The 26,042-nt window shown below is 48.0% G+C and overlaps 1 protein-coding gene across 2 annotated transcripts; it reads left to right on the top strand.

Annotated features, from left to right (window-relative positions):
* Positions 1-4,644: 4,644 nt before the first annotated feature.
* GPRC5A (G protein-coupled receptor class C group 5 member A) lies at positions 4,645-24,954 on the top strand. 2 transcript variants are annotated; one of them, XM_032644113.1, is made up of 4 exons: positions 4,645-4,987; positions 19,928-20,856; positions 23,623-23,681; positions 23,980-24,954. In XM_032644113.1, exons 2-4 carry the CDS (start codon positions 19,935-19,937, stop codon positions 24,070-24,072), a joined length of 1,074 nt encoding a protein of 357 aa, XP_032500004.1. In that variant the 5' UTR covers positions 4,645-4,987; positions 19,928-19,934; the 3' UTR covers positions 24,073-24,954. The 2 variants fall into 2 exon arrangements, with proteins under 2 accessions (XP_032500004.1, XP_032500005.1); XM_032644114.1 differs by lacking the exon at positions 4,645-4,987 and adding an exon at positions 6,002-6,029.
* The last annotated feature ends 1,088 nt before the right edge of the window (positions 24,955-26,042 follow it).

The following is a 26,042-nucleotide window of genomic DNA, read 5'->3' as shown; positions in this document are numbered from 1 at the left end:
CATGTCAGGATGAAGGCCTGGGACTCCTGCTGCGCTAGGCGGGCTCTTCTCAGCAGCTCCCAGGACCTGCTGGTTGATGCAAAATCATCTCCACTTCAGAGTGTTTTACTTTCCCAGGGCTGTGTAATGAAGTATGTCAGACCAGAACAACAGAAGTTTACTCTCTCAGGGTTCTGGAAGCTGGAACTCTGGAGCCCAGATGCGGGCAGGGCTGGTTCCTTCTGGAGCTCTGAGGGAGAAGCTTCTGGTGGCTGTCGTCCATCCTTGGTGCTCCTTGGCTGGTGGCAGCATAACTCCAGTCTCTGCCTCTGCCTTCCTGTGGCCTCCTCCCCTGGGTCTCTGCCTCATCTGTGCCTGTGCATCTCTCCGTGTCCTCTTCTTATAAGGACACCGGTTGCTGGGACTTCCCTGGCGGTCCGTTGGATAAGAATCCACGCATCCATTGCAGAGTCGGGGAACTAAGCTCCCACATGCCGCATGCCATGCAGAGCGGCCAAGAAATAAAAAAAGACACCGGTCGCCGGAGGGGCTGCTCATCTCACACATTCTCAAAGGTCAGGTGGGCCACCTGCTTCCTGCTGCAGTGCCCTTCTGCTTCCAGGATGAGTCTGGGACTCCACACTCCAGCTGGCCACTGTCTACTTGTCCGGTTTCATCTCCCGCTGTCCACACTCGGTGTCCACGCTGTACTGATGGGCAGGGCTGTCACAACCTCTGTGCCTTTGCAAAGTCTGTCCTCTCAGCCTGGAAGGCCCTCCAGGCTGTCACTCGCCCTCCTGCTGTTCTAGCTGAAAAACTTACTCCTCCTGGAAGCCTCACCCCCCGGGGGAGGGCTACCCTGAACGCTGCGGCCTTTCATGCCCAGCTGTGGCCCCGTGTGTTCCTGCCTTCAGCATAACATGTAACACAATGCATACATTTGTTTCGTTACATCCATCTCTCCTCCAGACTGAGCTCCTTCAAGGCAGTTTGCTTATGAGTCCCTAGCATGTTATATAGAAGTTCATCCTCAGCTGCTAAATGGCTGTAAAAAACATTGAGATTCCTTTCAGGCGTAGAGACAGAGTAGCCTCTTTCTCATACATGTGTTACATTCCCCGCAATGCTTGGTGTGTAGTTGGCTCTCAGCTGCTTCCGGTTCAGTTTAGTAATTGGGTGGAGAAGCCACGATTAGCAGGAAGCTGGCCGGAGCTGAGGTTCAGTGATCCCCTCCATTCCATGAGTGTAATGACCTGAGGACATAAAATTACCCTGTGTTTTTCTCCTCCAACTCAGATGCTTCTTTTTTTTTTTTTGGCTGTGCCTCGTGGCATGGCATGTGGGATTCCCTGACCAGGGATCCGCCCGTGCCCTCTGCAGTGGAAAATCGGAGTCTTAGCCGCTGGACCGCCAGGGAATTCCTCAGATGTTTCCTTTTTTTTTTGTTTTAAAAGGCCACTTCAACCTCACCTGGCGCTTCCACAAGGGTCCGCTTGCTTACAGGTTTCCCAAGGGAGCAGGCTTATTTATTTTTTAAAAAATATTTATTTATTTATGTGGTTGCACTGGGTCTTAGCTGTGGCTTGCCGGCTCCTTAGTTGTAGCACATGGGCTCCTTAGTTGTGGCATGAGAACTCTCAGTTGTGGCATGCATGTGGGATCTAGTTCCCTGACCACGGATCGAACCTGGGCCCCCTGCATTGGGAGCTCAGAGTCTTATCCACTGCACCACCAGGGAAGTCCACTGCGCTTCTTAAGTGGGATTTCATGGAGGTGGGGGGGCGGGGGGCAGGCAGGTGGCACCTTCCATTTTGCTGGTGAGGAAGTGTGGGGAGAGAAAGGGGCAGCCCCTGCCCTGAGGTTCTACAGCCCCAGATGCTGAGGTGGCCTTGGTGAAGGGGTCAGAGCACCAGGGCACTGGGAGAGCCGTCGCATTCCCGGTTCAGTCCTGCAATCAAGGATGGGGTCCTGGCGGCGACAGTTGGGCGGGAGAGGGAAGCGTCAGCGAGGATTGGTTCTGGGGCTCCCAGAGGGAGGCAGACCCAGGCCCCTCCTCATGGAAAGTGACCTCTGCCGGCCTTGCAGCTGAATGAAGGTGCTCTCCAGCCTCTGGAACAAGCGCCCTTATTGTGAGCCTCTCTCTTCTCATTTCCAGTCACTTGAGCTTCCCTTCTGTGTCCCTCAACAATGCCACCTGTCACTCGAAGCCAGGTAACACTCAGAGGAGGAGGACTTGAGTTGGATTGTACCTGGGTCTCCAGACTCCCCTTATGGTCTTTCTCTCACTGATTTCCAAGGGCCTCAACCTTGTTCTCTGGACCATCAGCAAATGAATTATTTCAGCTACTGGGTCCCTCCCTGTCTTCCTTGGGGGCGTCTCACAATTACTCAGCTACCCCACCCTCCTCAGTCTACCTCCCAGCCCTACCCCACCTCTCAGACAGCTGGACCCACAAGGATTCTGGGGCAGCGCAAGGCACCCCGGGCTCAGATTTTAAGAGGGCGCCCACTCTCAGGGCTATGTTAGTGTCACCTTAAATGTTGTGCCCTGAGTGCCTCACCCCAGTCCTGGCTTGGCACTGGGCTGGCTACTGATAAAGGGATGGGAGGAGGAAAGGTTAAAAGGAGGGTAGAAGGGAGAGTGCTAAGAGGACAAGGTGGGGAATCTGAAGTCAACAGAAAGGCGGACACTCATAGGCACAGGCGACCAAGGGCAGGGCTTCAAAACGCAACCCCATAAAGCTGTCCTGCACGCAGCCCTGGACCCGCCAGCCCGCCTGCCAGCCGGCACTAGGGAAGGGGCAGCAACAGGAGAAACAAAACACATGCACCCCTTTCTCACTAGGTTTCCCCGAGTTTCTTGTGGACATTGGAGGTAGGGGGATGTGGGGCAGATCCCCAAAGTGATGAGCCCTCTGCTTTCACTCCCTCCTCCAGTTTGACATCTTTTTTTCTTTTTTTTTTTTTGCGTTACGTGGGCCTCTCACCGCTGTGGCCTCTCCCGTTGCGGAGCACAGGCTCCGGACGCGCAGGCTCAGTGGCCATGGCTCACGGGCCCAGCCGCTCTGCAGCATGTGGGATCTTCCTGGACCCGGGCACAAACCCGCGTCCCCTGCATCGGCAGGCGGACTCTCAACCACTGCGCCACCAGGGAAGCCCTGATATTTTTTTCTTGATGTCATGAACCTCACCCTAGCCTTGGTGATCCAGACCCCTAAAATGCCAGTGCCCGAAGAGCCCTCAGAAACGGCTGGTCCAGGGCTTTTGAGCACTTGAACTGTGGCTGGTCCAATCTGGTCAGGGCTGAAAGCATAAAACACATACTGGGCATTTGAGGATGTAGTTTGAAAAGAAAAGAATGTAAAGTAGCTCATTAATATTTTTAAAAATATTGATTACATGTTGAAATGATAATGTCTGGGGTCTCTTGAGTTATGTAAAATACATCATGAAAATTAATTCCTCCTGTTTCTTTTTATTTCTTTTAATGTGGCTGCTAGAAAGTTTAAATTACACATGTGGCTGACCCTCGCGGCTTGAATGACATATCTATGGGACAAGGCTGAATTAGTTCAACTTCCTCATTCAACAGATGAGAAAACTGGTCAAGAGAGGAGACCTGATTTAGCAGATGGCACACACTAAAAAGAACCGTCATTTCCAGTCCCTGACAATCACACACACACACACACACACACACACACACACACAGGCACACACACAGGCACATGCACGCCTAGGAGCCTGGGAGAGGAGCCTGTGGACTTGAGCTGCAGGCCTCAAGGGAAGTGTTCCAGGACTTAAGACATTGGCTGTGGTTTCTTGAGAGAGAGAAATAAAAACCTAACAAAGGTGGAGGCACTGTCTCCAAAAAGTCACCTTTAAAAAGACTGGAAACTTGGGGTGTGAGGAGACGTGAGGAGAAAGCCGGGGAGCCCTAGGCCTCCCCGTTCTTTATATGCATAGTATCCCAGGTAGCTGACCAATGTGCTAACTAAACAGCACCTTAAAAGCACGCAGCGCCCTCCTGCCAGGCAGTGGGGTAGGGCCTTGCCTGAGGCCAGCACCCGGGAGGCAGCCACTCAGGGATTGTCTGACAAGTCAATAAAGACAGGTTTCAGTGGCACTGGCTTGATCATGGCCAAGGAGTGGGCAGCGGAGGGAGGGGGAACCAGACACCAACGGCAAATTCCTTGATTTCATAATTTTATCTGGCACCCACATTCTCCTCCACCTGCATCATCAAGGCTTTAAGAGAGGTAGGAAAGTAGAGAGGGAAACATCTCCCCATCTCTCTGCACTGGGGCAGCCTTCACGGTGCCTGTCTGGGGGCAGCTCTGACCGGCGGAACTGCAGAGCTGACTCTGGGCCCAGGAAGGAGGCTTTCCTTGGCTTCACCTGCCTTGGCTGAGGAGATCCGAGAGGGTGGCCAGCTCCTCCTGTCCCGGGCCTAGCTTCCCAGGGGCCCCAGGCACTGCAAGCTGTCTAGCCCTTGCCCTGGGCGCACAGGAGTGCCCGGAGCAAGGGCAGGTGTGGCTCCCTCCTGGAGGTGACAGCAGGAAGGACGGATACTGAGCAGTCCCCTCTGACCCCTTTCTTTACCCCCCCCACCCCCCGCCCTGGGACGTCCTGAGCTGCTGGTGCGCGGGGTGGGGCGGGTTGGGTGCCTTGGGTGGCCCCTCCCATCACCACTACCACCTACTTCAAGGGTGGCTGTGCTGCTGACGTCAGGCGGCTTTTGGACTTTATTTTCATAACAGCAAGCGGTACCGTGGAACTGGAATAGGCGTGTCCTCTACCCCACCCCACCCTGACCCTCCCCCGCCCCTTGTGCCTCTGCTCACCCCTTCTCTCCCTCCTCCCGCCGGCGACAGCCGCCTTTATAACTGCTCCGCGCCGGGAGGGCGGGATTGCTGCCCGCGGGCTCCGCTAGCACCGAGGGGCTCCTGTGCTGCCTCTGTGCGCGGGAAGCAGCGCCAAGTTCGCTCGCCAAAGCCAAGGTACCAGGGTAAGTGAGGCGCACTGAGCACAGAACGCGCCCGGCCTCGGGATTGAAATCCTCCGGGGGGAGGGGAACGCGCGGTGGGGTGGGAGAGCGGCGCTGGGAGGGGGGATACAAGAGGAAAGAAACCCTGATAATGGACTGCAGCTGGCTCGGAGCAAAAAATAATCCCAGGAAAGGAATTCCTGTAGTTTAATTCAATTTAGATCCCACACCCCCATCCCATTCCCAGGCTAAGAGGCAGAGAGCAAAAAGATAATCAGGATAAATAGTTTCTGCTCAGCCACATTGAACAAACTGAGTAGGTGGAATCCTGGCCCAGCAGGTGAGCAGTTCTGGGGTCAGTCTAGGGGAAGAGAAAAGTAGGAGGAAGATATTAGAGGAATGGCAGGGAATTGCGTGGGTGCGCAGGAAGAGGGAGATGGTGACCGCTGCTACTTTCCCCAGGTACTGTAAAGTGTCCATTTATTTTGTCCTTCCACGACAAGTGTGCCCTTCTGAATTTTGGGAAGTAGATTCTAGAAGCCGTCCCTTCTCTTGACGTGAGTGTGGCCCTCAGCTCTGCAGCATTCCCTCCTCTGCTGTCCCTTGAATTGCTCTGGATCCCCTGGGTTGAATGTCCAGTAATAGCCCACTTTCAGGCACCCACCAGATGGGACTTGGGAATGGGCCCAAACTGTCCAAGATGGTCCCTTAAACATCTATGGGGGAAGGAAGGGGAAGCAGCTCCGGTTCGAGGAATCTGAAGGACTTTCCATTCTTGACTTCTTTCCAGATTGATTTTTGCCTCTGAGGGTTTTGTAAACGCCACACCTGTTGAAGGGTTTGGTTGAATCAGCCAGGCCTGTGGGCTCATTCCTGAAGGGGAATACTTGAGCCACTTCAGATAGGAGGGGCCTGGGGAGGGGTGAGGATAGCGGGGGTCAGAACTCCGCCCTCCGGTCTGTGTGCTGGCTTCTCCTAGGAGAGGGAAGAAATGGAGGGGGGCGGGGAAGGAGGGCCAGCAGAGGTGTCACCCAGGAAAGAGGCTGCTCTGGGGTGTGGAGAGGTAGGTGGGTGCTCCAAAGACAGATGGGAATGAGCGGAACTCAGAACGAGCTAACATTCCAGGGAAGCGCTCTGAGCCTTGAGTCAGGAAGCCTGATTTCTCATCCCAGCTCTGCAGGCCATGTAGCTGTGAGGAGGCCTGGGCTGGGCCTTGAGTTCCTCCTAAGGGGTCTTGGAAAGGCCCCCAGCTCCTTCCCAGGGCTGAGATTCTAGCCGGTCTCTATCTGTATGTGTCTCTTTGGGCGTCCTCATTGGAGTCTGCTTCTTTGTATTCCACTCCTTAGTGGGAATTGAAGGTAAGAGGGCGTGAAGAAGAGTTTTGACTGTGATTTTATTCTCATTCTGGGGGTTTGTCTTCAGGTCCACTGCTATTTAAAAATCCACAGACTGAGCTGAGGAAATGGGTAGGAAATGATGTGTTGGTATGATAGGGCCTTTAAAAACAATGAATCGAATAATAATTTTGCTTGAGGAGTCTCAAATTTTCTGAGTAGTTTGGTGTTTTTGCTTCTACTTATATTCCTATTTTTATTGCCTGTGGTCAGATTATATACATTTCTGTGCATTATTCCTGTACATTTCTTATTTCAGGCTTTTTTTTTTTTGGTGTGGTCTAGAATATGCTGTTTTTATAAACATTCCATGACCACTTCTATAAAAGAAATCATATAGAGAGGGCTGGTAAACTACATTCCTGCCTAAACACTTCCCACAGTCTGTTTTTGTAAATAAAGTTTTATTGGAACTCAGTTATGCTCATTGTCTGTGTATCATCTATGACTGCTCTCAGCTGCAAACAAATGGCCTGCAAAGCCATTTTCTAAGTTCCTTATCTGGTCCTTTACAAAAAATGTTTGCTGATCACAGATATAGAGGATCTGAATTACATGATTAATAGTAGAGATCTAATAAAATATGAAGATAGGGCATATTAAAGGATCCATAGAACATTTATAAAAATTTACCATATTACTATTTGCTTTTTCTATTTCATCTGCTGAAGACTGATAAAGAAGTATTAAAGTTTCTGTAACTATAGTATTTCTTTTGATTTCTCCTTGTATTTCTGGTAGCTTTTGTTTTAGGTATTTTGGTGCTGTATTATTCAGTGCATAAAAGTTTATGATGGTTGTATCTTCAATGTGGAGTATTCTTAATTACTATTAAAAAAGCTTTTAGGTCAATATAATAGATTTTTGTCTTGACTAAACTTTGTGTGATATTAATAACTCAACTCTTACTTAATTTTCTTACCTTAAGCAAGCTATTATTTAACTTTGTACCTGATACATAATACTTGCTAAATAAACATATCTGTTATTGTTCCTTTTTTTGCACTTATTTTCATTTTTTCCTTTCTTTTGCTTTCAACTTTTCTGAATCTCGTTGTTTTAGGTGAGGTTCTTATAGGTATAATATGGTTTAATTTAGTCTTTTCAAAATAAAAAATTACAATTTACAATTATTTTAATAATAGTTGCTTGCTATTGTCATCTAATTTTTGGCCATGTGGTCTGCTCTCTCTATCTTCCCCCACATTAGATAGTCTATATTGTATTTTTAGATACACTGAGTGTATGGTAGTACCATTCTCAGGGTTTAGAAATAAAGGCTTGTAAGGAGAGATAAGTTTAGCTTGGGAACATAAATATGTTACCTTCATATGTTGAAATAAAATACTTGAAAGAAGGTGTCTTTGAGAGCTTTGAGGTGGTATACCAGTAGAGGCCTTCACTTTATCCACCTATTTCCTGGAAATTTCATATCTTAAAATTCTGGGCCTAAGAGATTTAGTAGTTTCACTCAAAATCTTAAGTTAAAAAAGGGGATTTCAAGTATTTTATTTTATATTTCAGTAATTTATCTAAAGTTCACATGCACTGTTTAGAACAGAGGAAGATGGTAATGCCTCCAAAAGTGAATAAACTGGGATGAACACTGTTGTTATACTTGTTTATATCTGCCTGTGGTGGAATGAGGATTTATTTTCTCCCAGTTACTACATAGAAATTCAACTCAGACTTTTATGTCATCAGAACACGGATGGCTTACCCAGAAGAGGGGATCCTGGACATTTCCCTGTAGACACTTTCCATTTACAGCTAATCCTTCACCTAGGGCAGAGAAATTTCTGTGGGACTCCAGCCTCATCTTAGAGCTCAGCCAGATAAAAATATAAGGGTTAGCATCAGCACATATTCAGCTCCCCAAATTCTTCCTCCCCATTACTCATACTTGCTAATGAATAACTTGCTTTGAGTTATAGTCACGCTCAGTTTTAGTCCAAAACATTTGCTCAACAACCACTGTGCAGAGCACATAGGGAGATACCAACAAATAGAAGACTTGCTCTATTTCCTTAAGAAGATTGTTATCTGATAGGCGAGTTAGCACTGATATTAATGTATAATATATGACATATATATGGAAAAACTTGAGCACCGAGAAATACTTAATTGTAAAAACTACGAAGAGATCTACAAATTTAGAATGAGATGGGACTAATAATTAAAAACCCCTCACGGTAGAGGTAAGTTTTGGGTCAAGTTTCTACGAAACATGGTACATGAATTGTGACTAGGAGAAGGGTCTTTCTGGCAAGGAGAATAATGCATGTGTTGAGGGAAAGAGCGACTTTGTAAGAGAGGGTCTTAGATGAGCCCCAGTTCCCTTCCAGATAGAAAATACTCTTGGAAGTTTTGCTTACCTTGCACAGATGTGGGGAGGGGAGTTAGGAAACCAGGAAAAAGTGGGTGGGAGGACCAGTTGGAGAAAAGCCTTGAAGCTCACATTGAGGCCGAATCTGTTGTAACAGACAAAAAGGCGCTGATACGCTTTTAATTAATATGATTAATATGATATGCTTTTAATTAATATGCTTTTAATTATGCATTTAATTAATATGCTTTTAATTATTTATTTATTTTTCTTTCGCTATGCTTTTAAATTGCTAAACCCAAAGATTCCTTCCCATGCCTTCTCTTCTTTGCTGCCCTTGTAGCATTTAACTCCATCAACCACTCTTTGGGAAACTGCTCCTTGACTTCTAGGAAACCAGCCGGGCTTATTTCTTGTACTAACCCTGGCAATTTCTTTTGAACAACCTTTGCTGACTCCTGCTTCCATGAGACGGTGTCCCAGGGTTCTGTCTTTGGCTCTCTTGCTGCCGTGCAGGCTCCCTGTATGATCTGGTCTCCTCCAAAGCCTTCCGACACCTGCTATGAGCCCGTGACCCCCCATCTGTGCTCATAGCCCAAACCTCTCCTGAGCCTCAGACTCACATGTTCAAGCACGCAGGGTCAGCACAATCTGGTGTCGTGGCGCCTGGCTTTTATTTATTTTTTATTTAAAATTTTTTTTGGCCGTGCCACTCGGCTTGTGGGATCTCAGTTCCCTGACCAGGGATTGAACCCGGGCCGTGGCGGTGAAAGTGCTGAGTCCTAACCACTGAGTCACCAGGGAACTCCCAGGAGCCTGGCTTCTAAGAGCCAGGTGATCTTGGGCAAGTTATTTAATGTCTCTGTTCCTCTGTTTCCTCCACTGTAAAAAGAGGGCATAATCTGGCATGAACACACACACACCCCTCACTATATATGAGATAGAAAACCAACAAGGCCCTACTGTATAGCACAGGGAATTCTACTCAATACTCTGTGATAACCTATATGAGAAAAGAATCTAAAAAAGAATGAATATATTTATAACTGAATCACCTAGCTGTACACGTGAAACTAACCCAACATTGTAAATCAACTATACTTCAATTTAAAAAAAGATCTTAGGGGCTTCCCTGGTGGCGCAGTGGTTGAGAGCCCGCCTACCGATGCAGGGGACATGGGTTCGTGCCCCGGTCCGGGAGGATCCCACATGCCGCGGAGCGGCTGGGCCCGTGAGCCATGGCCGTTGGGCCTGTGCGTCTGGAGCCTGTGCTCTGCAGCAGGAGGGGCCACAACAGTGAGAGGCCCGCGTACCGCAAAAAAAAAAGATCTTAGTTCCCCGACCAGGGATCGAACTCGTGCCCCCTGTGGTGGAGGCGTGGAGTCTTAACCACTGAACTGCCAGGGAAGTCCTCCCAATTCATCTTAGATTTAACAAAGTTAAACTGGATATCTCTCCTCACGAGCCTGTATTTCTAAGCTCCATTTGGTTCTACCTTCTTAAAATCTCCCACCATTCCCTGCCCATCTTTCAGGCCTCATCTCCCCCTGGTCTCCTCTCTAAAGCCTTTCTTTCTTTATTTTTTAACACTTTAGGTAGAGTGGGTCACTGTTTTCCGTGTGCCCTCAGCATTCCTGCGCACTCTGCAAGCCTTATTTGTATATCAGTGTGACTCTGTTGGCGCTCCTAGGGGCAGCGGCCACACCTTCTGTCTGCGGGTCTGCATGATTTGTATACTTACCACAGCAAATGCGGAGAGATTGACCAAATGCAGGATTGCTTATTTTGGAGACTTCTTGGATGTGGTTTAAATAGAGAGAGGCTTGAACAGACTTGTGGTTGCCAAGGGGAGGGGTGTGAGGGAGGGATGGATTGGGAGTTTGGGGTTAGCAGATGCAAACTATTATACAGAGAATGGATAAACAACAAGGTCCTATTGTATAGCACAGGGAACTATATTCAATATACTGTAATAAACCATAATGGAAAAGAATATGAAAAAGAATATATACATTTGTATAACTGAATCACTTTGCTGTACACCAGGACCTAACACAGCATTGTAAATCAACTATACTTCAATTTCAAAAAAAAAAAAAAATAGAGTGAAGCTGGAGTCAGGGAGAAAAGCTTCAGAGAGCATAATAGTGATTTAGAGGTGAAACAAAAGATTAAATTCTAATTAAGACTACTCATAAAGGGATATCCTTCCTAACTAATTCACACTGGATGTGTAACTTCATCTCTCCAAGAGTCAGTCTTATCACCTATAAAATGGGTTGTAGGAATATTAAATAAGAAAATAGATGTAAAAGCATGTAAATGAGTGAACACACATAAACACTCAGCATCGAGCCTGGCTCGTAAGAGGACTCAGTATGTGACAGTAGTTGTCATTAGTTTTAATCATACTTGTATTGTGACTATTGTTATTGCTACTGATTGAATGTGGCAATTCCAAGAATAGAGAGAAAATTAAAATGCTAGAAAATTGCCAATTTGCCTGGCTCGGGATGGTGTGAAGGCCCAGCTTTAACAAACACTTGAGTTATTTGGTATCATTCTGCAGGCAGTTGTCCTAAGAGGTCAGTATCGTCCTCTTCTTCTTCTTCTTTTTATTAAAAATATTTTTTTATTGGATATAGTTGATTTACAGTGTTGTGTTAGTTTCAGGTGTGCAGCAAAGTGAATCAGTTATACATGTATCGTCTTCTTCTTTTTAGATGACAGAAGGAGACAGATCTCATAAGGAGGAACATAAGATCAGCTCTGGGCAAGATTCAGGGTCGCGGGTAATTCCTGCTCAGATAATCTGGGGTGGGCCGCATACAGTCAGCTCGAAAACCTACTAGGTCTGGACGTAAGTAACTCCAGACACCTCCCCACCTCTCTGGGGAAAGAGGAGTCTCAGAGGTTGCAAAGGAGAAGCTGAGAGACCCTTCACATGCTGGAATTTGTCCCTGCATCCCAGTCAGTGCTGTGTGTCAAGGCCAGTCTAGGGCCAGTCCTGCTCTAGCACCCCTGTGGCTCTGTCTGGCAGGTGAGCGTTCACCCTGCGTCTTGAGCCCAGCCCCTACTCAGACCCTTCAATCTCACCTCCAGCCCTGGTCTGGGGTTTGGTTAGGAGTTTGCAGCACATATTCTTTTAATGACAGGAAATGGGGCAGGAAGGAGGATGAGGGGGAGGGAGAAAGTGATTTGGAAATTGTCTACAAGGAGTTCCCTGGAGGGATGAACAGAGGAACTGGACATGGGCTCAGACCCCCTCGTTCAGCACCCAGCCCTGCTTTGGAGGTGTCCGCACACAGAGGCCGCTGAAACCCCTTTTTCCTAAAGGGGCGGAGTCACAGGGCTGGGAATTGAGCGCAGCGACTCCCTCCTTCCCTGTCCTCCCCTCCCCCTCAGCCCCGGTTTCTGGTTCTTCTTTCTCCTTTCCCTCTCCCTTTCCTCCCTCCTTCGTTTTTGTTTTTTTAACCTTTCTGTCATGCCTTGGCTCACCTGAAAAGGGCTTAAGGCAGTGCTGAGGGATGTCAGGGTCTTGGTTGTGGGTGTTGGTGGATTATTGGACGGCGGTAGTTGGCTCAGCTGCTGTAATAAGTGAAGAGGGTCTCACCCTCATGACTCAAAGTCCTTTGTCGTGTCTCAGGCCAGAGGCTGCACACGCTGAAACCTCACCATCTCCCTCCAGAGTGCAGGGTTTAGTCAATCAGGGAAGTGAGTGGGAGTGAATGACTGGATTCCAGTAAATCCCTCTGCTTAGTGACTCTGCTTGCTCAGAATCCATGCTAGAGAAGACACCTGGGGTCACTTAGACAGGAGCCCAGCCGCGGCCAGGGCTGCCCCCCCGTTTGGTCTTTGTAGGAGCAAGTCCTTTCTTGGTTGGACCCTAGGTCTCTCTGCCCTTTTTTGTCTTTGCTGTGCCTTGCAACTTGTGGGATCCTGGTTCCTCGACCAGGGATTGAACCCGGGCCACGGCAGTGAGGGCGCAGAGCCCTAAGCATTGGACCACCAGGGAATTCCCATAGGTCTGTCTGCCCTTGACTCTGGTTATGAGCAGACATAACTGGACCAGAATCTGGTTATTACTCGGGTCATACGATGTCCATATGACCACCAGTTCCATTTCATTTTCTCCTTCTGCTCCAGCCCTTAGGTTCTTCTCTGAGGCTGTTGCTTTAGCTCCTGGCGGTTTCTAATCCTAAATGCTGATGCTTCCCTTTTCTTCCTCAAACCCTGCTTGCTAGAAGACCTCAGCTTCTCAGAACCCTGTCCTTCGTCCCCAGCCACCTTCCTGGTGGCTCATCTGGGCCATTCCCTATGTGACCCAGCGCCTCCTTAGTGCAGACCTGCTTGTGAGTGCGTTTGGTGAGTTTGATTTCTCTCTGACAAAATTCAAAGTGCTTAGGACAGTTCAGACCCGTTGCGAAATCGCTGTCATGCTGGGGAAGGGGTGGAGGAGGGTGAATTAGGTGGAAGAGGGTGGAGGAGAGGTGAAGTAGGAAGGATAATTCCAAAAAAATTAGTCACTCAGATAAAAAATTACTTTCTCAGAAGTTTTAAAAAAAAACCGTTTGAGAGAACTGAGAACTATGAACCCTAACTGGACATTTGATATTAAAGGGTCATCGTTAATTTTTAATTTATTTTTATTTTTTTTTAAATTTATTTTGCGGTGCACGGGCCTCTCACTGTTGTGGCCTCTCCCGTTGCGGAGCACAGGCTCCGGACGCGCAGGCTCAGCGGCCATGGCTCACGGGCCCAGCCGCTCCGCGGCATGTGGGATCTTCCCGGACCGGGGCGCGAACCCGCGTCCCCTGCATCGGCAGGCAGACTCTCAACCACTGCGCCTCCAGGGAAGCCCCATCGTTAATTTTTAAAGTGGGGTTAAGTTTTAAAGGGTTTTATCTTTTAGAGATACATATTGAAGCATATATGCATAGAATGATGTCTGGGATTTCTCACTAGATTAAGAATGATCTAGTGAGTGGGGCGGGGATGTAGATGAAGGAAAATTGGCCAAATAGTGGTAAGTTTTGAAACCAAATGATGGGCCTTCCTTATACTATTCTCTTTGTTTTTGAGTATGCTTGAAATTTTCTATAATAAAAACAAACATTAAAAAAAGTGTTTTTTTTAAACATCTTTTTTTTCATGTTTTTTTTTATCTTTATCTTGGTAAAATTTATTCTTTTTTTAACATCTTTATTGGAGTATAATTGCTTTACAATGGTGTGTTAGTTTCTGCTTTATAACAAAGTGAGTCAGCTATAGATATACATATATCCGATATCTCTTCCCTCTTGTGTCTCCCGCCCTCCCCACCTTCCCTATCCCACCCCTCTAGGTGGTCACAAAGCACTGAGCTGATCTCCCTGTGCTATGCGGCTGCTTCCCACTAGCTATCTATTTTACGTTTGGTAGTGTATATATGTCCATGCCACTCTCTCACTTCGTCCCAGCTTACCCTTCCCCCTCCCCGTGTCCTCAAGTCCATTCTCTACGTCTGCGTCTTTATTCCTGTCCTGCCCCTAGGTTCTTCATAACCATTTTTTTCTTTTTTTTTAGATTCCATAGATATGTGTTAGCATATGGTATTTGTTTTTCTCTTTCTGACTTACTTCACTCTCTATGACAGACTCTAATCCATCCACCTCACTACAAATAACTCAATTTCATTTCTTTTTACGGCCGAGTAATATTCCATTGTATATATGTGCCTCATCTTCTTTACCCGTTCATCTGTTGATGGACACTTAGGTTGCTTCCATCTCTGGGCTATTGTAGATAGAGCTGCAATGAACATAGTGGTACATGACTCTTTCTGAATTATGGTTTTCTCAGGGTATATGCCCAGTATTGGGATAGCTGGGTCATATGGTATTTCTATTTTTAGTTTAAAAAAAGCATTTTAAAGGTAATTCAGGGACTGTTTCTCCATCTCCCTTGCACGATTGGGGGTGGGAGGTGGAGGTGAAATTGGGGGAAGTGGGGTTCTTCTCTACATACCCACTGTCAATTGCTCATGGTGTTACTTGGAAAACTGGATTCACTTCTTAGTGGGTGTTGAGCCAAAAGACACAAGCAAGCCAAAGTTCTGGAGAAGGAAGGATTTATTATTACTTGCAGCAGGTAAGGAGAGCACCAGGGATCTTGCCCAAAGCAATGTCTCCCCAAATGGCAAAATTGGGGAAGTTTCAAGCCAAGGCTCCATGCGTATTCATGAAGGGGCTCAGGCATCCACAGAGTCCAAGCTTTTGTTGACTGAAGTCGTGAGGGTCAGAAAAGGTCAACACCATCACCCCTAGACTCCAGTTGATCTGGTAGTTGAGCACTTCAGGCTAATGTTTGAGCAGAGCTGGGAGTCTTTACAACTGATCCATTAGCTTTGCTCTTGGTACTTCTCTTGCCTGATCACAGTTGCTTATTTCTGCATTCTTTTGTTCCCTTAAGGTCATTAATTGCTGGGACTTCCCTGGTGGTCCAGTGGTTAAGACTTCGTCTTCCAATGCAGTGGGTGCGGGTTTGATACCTGGTCGGGGTGCTAAGATCCCACATGCCACCTGGCCAAAAAACCAAAACATAAAACAGAAGCAATAGGGTAACAAATTCAATAAAGACTTTTAAAAAATGGTCCACATCCAAAAAAAAAAATCTTAAAAAAAAAAAAAAAGATCATTAATTTCTGAAACCTGTTCGTGGGCAAGCACTGTGACCAGGCTTAGATCACAAAACAACTTAGGCCAAAAATGGCTTCTCTTATGTCAAGAAAGCCATGCCTGGTCCTCTTTCTCCAGGGACCCCTTACCTTATGTGCTTACAGTGTGGGACCCTGGTCTGTGGGCACCAGGAGGCCCCAAGACACAAACCCTTCCTGCACAGCTGCACAGATGGGAAGGGCCTAGAGGTCCAAGTTGGGAGCAGGAAGTCTCTGCCCTACCATCCCTCTGTGCAGTACCAGGACCTTCCTTTAGGTGAAAACCTCATCAGTCTCTCAAGACTGACAGTCATCAAGTTCAGATTCCTTTATAATTATCAGGTAATTATGGTAACAACTACCTGTCGACAAACAGCACAGCCCTGAGGGGTGGGGAAGGAGCAGTTTCCGGGGAAGGGCAGGGAGGTGAGAGAAATACCTTTCCGGCTGGACACTGCCCTTATGATTAATCTGAGAGGGAGTGAGGTGGGGAGGTGGGGAGTGAAGAGAATCCTGGATCCTGGTCCCTTCCCCTGTGACGCTGCCCTTGAATTAGACCCAGCTCTTCCTCTTCTGCATCTTCAGCATAGACAAGGGGGCGTGCCCCCTCTCCCTGTCCGGTTCCACCCGGGGCCAAGTGTATCAGACTTTGGGGGGCCTTGTATTTCAGGGGTTGCCTGTATCTGAAGTGCATTTGCCTTTCTTTTTCCTCCTGTGTCTCATTCTGCACTGCCCTGGGGAGGTGGAACGTAACCCACTCTTTGCTCTGGGCTCTGCATGCAGTCGGGATGACCAGGGTGTCATTTCCCTGGAGTGGACTGCAGGTGACAGACCCCTGGCCAGGGAAGGCCACAGGAAGGTCGTGGCAGTGGTGGCAGATTACGTCCATCTGTCCATTTCTTCTACTACAGCAAGGATCATGTCTGATGTCTGTTTCCCCCTTTACCATTGAGCATCTAGAAGAGTGATTGACATGATTGACACATAGTGGTGCTGGTTGAATGAATGGCTATATTGCAAAGTGAAGCTTGCAGGGACTTCCCCGGAGGTCCAGTGGTTAAGACTTCGCGCTTCCCCTCCAGGGTACACGAGTTCGATCCCTGGTCGGGGAACTAAGATCCTGCATGCCACCCAACGTGGCCAAAAAAAAAAAAAAAAGTTAAGCTTGGAGAGGCAAATTTCATTACAAAGTATGGAAGGTGGATTTAAGCCATCAATTATTTAAGTTATTTATTTTATTCGAACACACTGCACATAAAATTCTTGCATCTACATAATAGTCATTCATATATGTATGTATGTGTTATGTAGCATATACATATATATAATTTTTTCCTAATGTCTATGGGAATAAAACAATGCTGGGACACAACTATCTCATTGAACTGAAGAGATGATTTTGCATCTTTATTTATTATTATTATTTTTAAATTTATTTATTTATTTTGGCTGAGCCAGGTCTTAGTTGCAGCACGTGGGATCTTCGTTGGCAGCATGGGAACTCTTGGTTGCTGCATGTGGGCTCTTAGTTGTGGCATGTAGGATCCAGTTCCTCGACCAGGGATTGAACCCGGGACCCCTGCATTGGGAGAGTGGAGTCTTACCCACTGGACCACCAGGGTAGCCCATAGTTTGCATCTTTAAGGGAAGCAGTGTTTGAATTCTGTCTACGTGGAGGAGGATATGCCTGTTTGCTCGGCAGAGTCAGCCAGCAATTGTTCATTACGTGTCCCACCTCGCTGTGCTCTGTCTTGGTGATTTGATCTTTTTTTTTTTTTTAATAAATTTATTTATTTATTTTTGACCGCATTGGGTCTTCGTTGCAGTGCACGGGCTTCTCTTGTTGCGGACCACGGGCTCTAGGCGCACGGGTTTCAGTGGCTGTGGCTTTTGGGCTCTAGAACGCAGGCTCAGTAGTTGTGGCGCACGGGATTAGTTGCTCCGCGGCATGTGGGATCTTCCCGGACCAGGGATCGAACCCGTGTCCCCTGCCTTGGCAGGCAGATTCTTAACCACTGTGCCAACAGGGAAGTCCTTGATCTTTTTTTAAAAAATTCTTTTCCATTGTGATTTATTACAGGGTATTGAATATAGTTCCCTGTGTTATGCAGTAGGACCTTGTTTATCCATTTTACATATAATAGTTTACATCAGCTAACCCAAACTCCCAATCCATCCCTCCCCCAACCCCTCCCTCTTGGCAACCACAAGTCTGTTCTTTATGTCTGTGAGTCTGTTTCTGTCTCATGGATAAGTTCATTTGTGTCATATTTTGTGATTTGGTTTTGAAGAGACAGGATGGAAGGGGAGGGGAGGGCGTTCTTTTTCGTCTTGGGTTGATCACAGCACGCCTACAGTGCTGTGAAGGTCCCGAGAAATCTTGTTTATAAGCATTTATGGGTATGTGGTGCAGAAATTCTGAGCTGTTTTTTCTGCTATAAGGAAAGAGGCAGGACTCTGGGTATGTTTTGCTTCTCAACCCTAGCTGTCTTCTTCTTGCCGATTTCTTTATGCACATTTTCTCCCAATTTGGCACTAGGAGAGACCAAGAGCTCTCACGTGTGCTTTTCTATGGAGGGGGTCTCAATGAGCCTTCCCTTCTTCTAACTCTGCCCCCGCTCCCCACCCCCCCCAATATTTGTCTTCTAGTCAATTCAAAAGATTTCTCTGTTGAGTGAGCAATCCTATCAGAAAAAGAAACACTAGAAAACAAAAAAGATTACATGCATAAATAGTATACAACAAATCAAAAAGAATCGTGCCATAGAAACTTATAAACAGTAATATAATTCAGAAAACAATTATAGTTTTGTTGAGAAGCTGTTAAAACCACAGCGGTCCTGAATTTCAACGTCTTATCTGACACTGGCTTTGGAATTTGAGAACCATCCATTTTGAGGAAATATACAAACTCCTTTCTCTTCCCATTTCCCAACTCATCTTCCCACGTGTGCCCTGAATCCCAAGGAATTTGATTTCATGGGGTTTGGGAAATCAGCTGGGTCTAAAATTGACATGGAACTTGTGGAAGGAAAAAAGGCAGCAGATCTGGGAGATTAAGGACAGATGTATAGGAAGTAAGCTGCTCTACCTCAAGCTGATTTCTCATTATCCCTGAGTGGGTGAGTAGATTACCTGCTTTGTGGATCATCTATCACCTGGGAGCGCCTATCCTTCATGGGGCTGAACTAAGAGAGTAGAATTAGGACCACAAATAGCTGGTTTATGGGGCATCTGATGAGGGAAAGAAGGGGGAGGGAATATCTCAGATTGCATTCTAAGGCCAGTTAGAACTCCCTGGAGAGGTAGCACCTATAGTAGTTAAGACCAGGGATCCTCACCTAGAGCCAGGTAACCTGGATTCAAATCCTGCGTCTGCCATTTCCTGGCTGTGTGATGTTGGGCAAGTAACTTGATCTCTCCCTGCTTCAGTTTCCTCATCTGTCAAATAGGGATAATCATTTTTACCTTATAGGATTGCTATCAAATTAAACTAATAAATACATATATGAGAAGTGATTAGAAGGGTTTCTGATTCATAGTAAAAATGAGCATTAGCTATTGGTAATATTTTTTGTTGGGTCACCCACTGTTTTTGTGTCATCCAGGCCATCCTCCTTACAGGTAGCTAATTAAGAGCTCACTCTGGGGAATTCCCTGGCGGTCCAGTGGTTAGGACTCCACACTTTCATTGCCGAGGGCATGGGTTCGATCCCTAGCTGGGGAATTAAGATCCAACAAGCCGCAACGCGTGGCCAACCCTATGACAGGGAAGACCCCTTCCATTGCTTTTCTGGATTAGCAGAGCCATCCTTACAAACCTTAATTAAGAAGGGAAAATAATATGTGACATCAGAGCTGAAGAAGAGGACCCAGCGGCTGAGAGGGGAAGGCTGGCCTTCCGCAGAGAAATCCACAGTTCAGATAACTCCTCTTGTCCATGGGAGAATGGGATGCTTACAAATAATATCTGAGGCTGGGCCCAAGGTGGCAAAAAACTGGAGACTGACAAATTATGTTTAAAGTGTTTACTGTAAAAATTTTCTGGCCACACTGCCCTGCTTGTGGGATCTTAGTTGCCTGACCAGGGATCTAACCCGGACCCCACCAGTGAGAGCACTGAGTGCTAACCACTGGACCGCCAGGGAATTCCCAAAGTGTTAACTTTATGGTTACGAATTTCCACGTTCACCAGTTCCTAAGGAAACACTAGCCAAACATATGAGGAACCCTGGCAAGTTATTTGTGACGTATTTTTTGAGATGTGACTCTGAAACACCTCATCAGAGCCCTGGGCCCTCTGGCTTCAGGGTAAATATTAATATAGTTAAATTGCGGGGAGGAAGGTATGAGATTGTTTCTTCCCTTCATCAGCCTTTAGAATTTGCCATGAGAGGTGGAGAACAGCTAGTAGCTTGATCTAACGTTGTAAGTTCAGGGGCAAAACCCTGGCTAAATACACAAGATAGTTTCTGAATCGTTTTTGGTCCTCTGTGCCTGAGTTTGTGGGGAGATTCACCCCCACCTGCAACTTTGCTTTCTTGCAGGACGAGAATGTCCACAGGTGCCCCCGATGGTTGCCGCTCGAACCTGGACCCCAGGTACTACAGGCTCTGCGATAAGGAGGCAGCCTGGGGTATCGTCTTAGAGGCCTTGGCGTCGGTGGGCGCTGTGACCTCGGTGGCCTTCATGATCGCCCTCCTGGTTTTCATCTGCAAGGTCCAGGACTCCAACAGGCGCAAAGTGCTCCCCACCCAGTTCCTCTTTCTCCTGGGTGTGCTGGGGATCTTTGGCCTCCCCTTCGCCTTCATCATCAGCCTTGACGGCAGCACGGGGCCCACACGCTTCTTCCTCTTCGGCATCCTCTTTGCCCTCTGCTTCTCTTGCCTCCTGGTTCACGCCTTCAACCTGACGAAGCTGGTCCAAGGGAGGCAGCCCCTCTCCATGCTGGCAATGCTGGGCCTGGCCCTGGGCTTCAGTCTGGTGCAGGATGTCATCGCCATCGAGTATGTGGTCCTCACCATGAACAGGACCAACGTCAACATCTTCTTCGAGCTTTCTCCTCCTCGGCGCAACGAGGACTTTGTCATGCTGCTCATCTATGTCTTCTTCCTGATGATGCTGACCTTCTTCACGGCCTCTTTCACCTTTCGGGGATCCTTCACTGGCTGGAAGAGACACGGGGCCCACATCTACCTCACTATGTTCCTCTCCATTGCCATCTGGGTGACGTGGATCACCCTGCTCTTTGTTCCTACCCCCGGCCCCCAGTGGGATGACACCATCCTCAGTTCAGCCTTGGTGGCCAATGGCTGGGTTTTCCTGTTGGCTTACATTGCCCCCGAGCTGCAGCTGCTCACAAAGCAACGGAACCCCATGGATTACCCTGTGGAGGATGCTTTCTGTAAACCTCAGCTCATGAAACAGAACTATGGTGTGGAGAACATAGCTTATTCTCAAGAGGGAATCACTCAAGGTACAGAGCCGGGCTGGGTAGAGAATCCCTTGTGGGAAAATGGGGGAGAACCATAAGATATTATTACTGTAAGGAACATGCAAGATTATCAGGTCATACTCCCGATAGAACAGATAAGGTCCCCAAGGCTCAGGTCTTCCTTAAAATCATCCAGCTAGAGGGACCTCCCTGGTGGCGCAGTGGTTAAGAATCCACCTGCTCATGCAGGGGACAGGGGTTCGAGCCCTGGTCTGGGAAGATCCCACATGCCGCGGAGCAACTAAGCCCGTGCGTCACAACTACTGAACCTGCGCTCTAGAGCCCACGTGCCACAACTACAGAAGCCCATGCACCTAGAGCCCGTGCTCCGCAACAAAAGAAGCCACCGCAGTAAGTCCGCACACCGCAATGAAGAGTAGCCCCTGCTCGCTGCAGCTAGAGAAAGCCCGCACGCAGCAACAGAGACCCGATGCAGCCAAAAAATAAACAAATAAAAATTTAAAAAAGAAAACATCATCCAGCTAGTTAGAGACAAGTAGAACTAGAAGCTGGCCTTGGTGGTCTTCATCTAGTATGTTCTACCATGTAGATTTCTCTGAATCAAAAGAAGATGGAGCAAAGGAATGGAAAAAGATTGATTAGATAAATTCCCCGAGACAAGTGGGCGAGATAGTGTTCTTTATACATGTCAACGAGGCAATCCTTCCAGAAATGTGGAGCCTTCGTAGATCTGAGTGCACAGAACCCAGCCGTGCAGTGACCACAGAGCACAGAGTGGGGAGAAAGCTCTTTTATCATAAACCAGTGGGAATCTCTATAAATTTACTGAGGATTTCGATGTAGCCTGAAGAGATACATTTTATCGCCCATCCGTGGCCCACAGGAGGGAGTTTTGCTCTTGTCTGGAGTCCTGAGCAGCCAGGCTGCACTGATAGCCAGAAACTATAGATCTCTTGGGTTTACATCAGCCTCTGGGTCTAATCGGGGGAGGGGAGTGGGTACGGGACAGGAGTGAGGGACCTCCAAGGCCAGGTTCGTAGCTCCAGCTAGTAAATTTCTTTGCTCTTGAAGCCTTCAGTGCAAAGCTTGCCGGTGTTTCTCTCTGCAGCCCTGGTCCCTCTCCTGCGCGGTGGAAAGAGTGAAGGGAGGGGGAGGGCCGGAGGGGAGATTTTACCACCCACTCCCTCCTGTGAATCCCCAATGGACACTCTCACTCTTGTCACCTCATGCTTGGACTCTGTGTTATTGGTCCCTAACTAGTCTTCCTTCCCTTATTATTAATTCGTTAATTTATTTAGGCTGTGCAGGGTCTTAGTTGCGGCACATGGGATCTTTAGTTGCGCCATGCGGGATCTAGTTCCCCAACCAGGGATGGAACCTGGGCCCCCTGCATTGCGAGCTTGGGGTCTTACCCACTGGACCACCAGGGAAGTCCCTAGTCTTCCTTCCTTTAATCCTTCTTTCCCTTCATTCCATTGGCCATTGCCAGCCTCCCCTCCCTAAAATACTTCTCTGGCCACCGCCCCTTCCTGCCCACACGCCTCACTGGCGCCCCAGCATCCACTGCATTTCCTGAATCCTTGATGAGGCTTTTCACAGCCTGAACCCACCACCCCTGAAGCTGTGCTCTCAGTTCAAAGAAACCAAGTCCCTGCAATTTCCTGCCTGCTTGTCTGGGCTCAAAGAGCGTCTGTCCTCCGCCTGACGCGTCCCTCCTTATTCTTGCCCTTTTGCAGAGTCCCTATTCCCCAGTCTCCCTCAGTCTTTGCTCCGCCCGCCTAACTCTAGACCTTTGAGATGACCTTAGCAGAGTCTGTCTCATTGCGTAGTTATTTGTGTAGCTGTCATATATTCCGGACTCTCCAGAGGCACCCTCAGGGCAGGAATCATTCTGATTAATGCTTCTATTCCTCACAATATCTTACAGACAGAAGGTGTTTAGGTATTTATTGAGTAAACTGAACAGGTAAATTTGGTGGGAAATAAATGGATTGCTTTACGTTGTATTTATTTATTTATTTAGCCGTGCCCTGCGGCATGAGGGATCTTAGCTCCCCAACCGGGGATCGAACCCAGGCCATGACAGTGAAAGCGCCGAGTCCTAGCCACTGGACCGCCAGGGAATTCCCTAAATCGTATTCCTGATGAGCGTATGTGTTTACTCGTTTGTTCCTGAGTTTAAATCCCTCTGATTTTGGACTTCCCTGGTGGTCCAGTGGTTAGGACTCGGTACTTCCACTGCAAGGGGCATGGCTTCCATCCCTGGTCGGGGAACTAACATCCCGCATGCTGTGTGGTGTGGCGAAAAAAAAAAAAAAATCCCTCTGATTTCCCCTAAATACATAGAAAACAATTACTCACAGGTTCTGTCCCTTCACAAAGAAAATCGTGACTTTTTCCCCCCCTGTTTGGGCAGGTAAGGAAGTGGGTAAATCTCCAGTGAGATTCTCTCTAGGTACACCTCCAGCCGGATCTATGTCTGAAAAGATGGGTGTCAGATGTGCTTTTGGAGTGGTCCTAGGATGAGGAGGGCTCTGGAGAGGTTTTGGAAAGCATTTCCCTAGTGATTATACGTAGCTAGTTGTTCATTTGTTCAACCAGTTTTGGGCTGACTCTGTGCCTGGGCTTGAGGACACGGTCTCCTCCACATGAAACTGACCATCTACCAGGGAGACAGGAAATTAAAGGGATAAAGCATCGTGCTTTATAAATAACTGGGGCGAGCACAATTGGGGGCTGTCAAGGAGGGAACCCTGACATTGACCTAATCTGCATTGTCTGTTTCAGGTACTGAAGAGACAGGTGACACGTTCTATGCCCCGTACTCCACCCATTTCCAGCTGCAGGTAAATGAGCTCTTTCTCTTTTTTTCCTCAGCAGTGTTAGCAACCCAGGAGCATTTGTCCTTTGGGAATAGATGATGTTGCCACTCTGATGGCCCCTAGATGCCGCCTAGAAAGGATCGCGGGTCTACTTTCCTGTAATCTGCCTCATGGGATTAGGACAGGAGACTGGAGTGCAGGGCAGGGGAGGGCTTAGAGGAAGGGAAGGAAAGTTAGACTCCTGCCCAGGTTGGAGTGCAGAGTGCTGTGGAAATGGCCGGGAAGTGGAGTGGGTTGAACAATACGAGTGTTTCCTTTTCAGAATCGGAACTCCCCAAAGGATTTCTCCATTCCGCGGGCCCAGTCTCGGGTTAGCCCTTACAGTGACTATGAAGGAAGGAAAGATGTCAGTTAACACGTCCCAAAGGGTGGGATGAACACAGCAAGTCAGCAGAGCCAGCGGGGAGTTCATGGGACGCGGGCTGAGTCCTGAGTCTTCCCAGGAAGCTGTACAGAACATCACAGGAAGACCTCGCCTCCCTGCAGCCTTCAGCCGTGGTTCTTCTGTTCTGGGGTTAATGAGGGCCGACGGGACCGGCAGTCCTCAGCAGCACTGTAGTTGTTTCCTTTGTCCCATAGTTAGGCTGCTTCTCTCGAGTGGGCGTCTCGGGCAACTCAGGGTGGCCCTTAACCATCCCTGCCATCTTACACATGACTCGGGCTCTGGTCATCTGACCACACACTGGCTCATTCAGCCTCAGAAGCCAACTTTTCCAACTGTGGGCTGATTCTGTGAGAATCAGAGCAGAGCTGCCTATCTGAGCAAACCAGCAAAGGCCCGTCTCTCAGATCACCCCACCCACAGCTACACTGGAAGCCAACTTACCCACACCTCCCTTCATGCCCGGATGGCAGGCGCTAAAAGTCACCCGAAATTTGCTAACCTCTGTGATGCTGCCTAACCAGGGTCCCCAGCGCCAATTCACTCCCAGACTCACCGTTGGTCCCCAGGCTCACCTCCCCGCCCCCTGTGCTTCACCGGGAGATCTCCCTCCAGCCCTCACCAGCATGGACAAGCCCAGTTTCTCTCTGCCAGGAGAATGTGGGCACTGGGTTGCTCTAAGTTCTGCTCAGTGCTCTAAGCACTGATTCTTCTCCCATCCCCTCGCTCCTCAGACCGTGTTCACCCCCCGCGTTCTGGAAGTGGGTATTGTCCACTCGGGGGAGCGTGCCTTGTAAAATAAGTTACTCACTGTTCTTCACTGGAGATGCAATAAAGGTGTGGTGGCAGCTCTTGGACTGTTGCTGTGGCAGTGTGAGCGGTGGACACCGGACACGGGGAGAGTTGCAGGCTCGCTCTCATCTTCACGTGGGAGCTGAAGTTCAAGGTTCAGTCCCACTGGGTGTGGACTTGACCTTTCTTTCCTCCTCCTTACGTCTACGACAAGTGTGTGTTCCCCAGTTTTGGGGGTGAGTGGCAAAGGTGAGGGGGAAGCTGGGAAGGGTCATGGACCTGAGGTTTTGCTCCAGGAGACAGAGGAGTGGCAACTTCGGAATGGGGTTTGGCAGCCCGGGTCAGACAGGGAGGAGACCTCAAAGGCAGTTTCTCGTTTCATCTGAGGTTTGATTGTAGGAGGGGATAAATCCAGATCCCTAATTTGACAGAATTGGTTCATAATATCTCTCGGAAAAGACAAGGGTACCTAACAATGATCATTTGCTTAATCCCAGAAACGGCTTTGTGGGGCGGGGCAATTGAAACTCGCTTTTGGGTGAAGAAGAAAAAACGAAATCCCCATGCACAGAAACTGAATGACCTTTACGAGATTATAGCTGAGTTAGGGAGTTACCGCCTAAGAGCCTGACGCTTGGCTTCTCATCACAAAGAAAACCCAGTTTTCTGGGGAGAGGTTGGAGAGGAATTAATGGCTTGCCGAATTAGGGATATTGACATTCCACGGAGATTTAGTTGATTGTCTCCCATATGATTTCGCACTCACATTAGCCCAGCTTTGTATTGAAAAGGGGAATTACAAATGATGATGTGGATCCTTCTAGACCATTCAAGTCTTCCCAAAGAGGCCATAACCCAGTGAGGTTTGTTCTGAAGAGAAAACAATATCGTTTCATGGATATTATCTATTGCAGTGTGGATACTCAAGAAACATGTATTTCCTTCCCTCCTTTCTCTCCTTCTCTGTCTCTGGCCTGTCAACCAGGCAAAGGGGGCTGAGGGAGAGGTAAAGCCACAAAATACTGTGAATTTGCTTTCTTACTAAGGAAAGAATGTGCCAGGCCTTTGTAGCCCATGATGGCCATCCTCAAGCCTCTTCAAAAACAGGAGAGGGGGGCTTCCCTGGTGGCGCAGTGGTTAAGAATCTGCCC

Source organism: Phocoena sinus, chromosome 10, assembly GCF_008692025.1.
Source record: "Phocoena sinus isolate mPhoSin1 chromosome 10, mPhoSin1.pri, whole genome shotgun sequence".
Classification (NCBI taxonomy): domain Eukaryota; kingdom Metazoa; phylum Chordata; class Mammalia; order Artiodactyla; family Phocoenidae; genus Phocoena; species Phocoena sinus.
The sequence above is the reverse complement of the archived record's forward strand: the minus strand, read 5'-3'. Positions and strand labels throughout refer to the sequence as shown.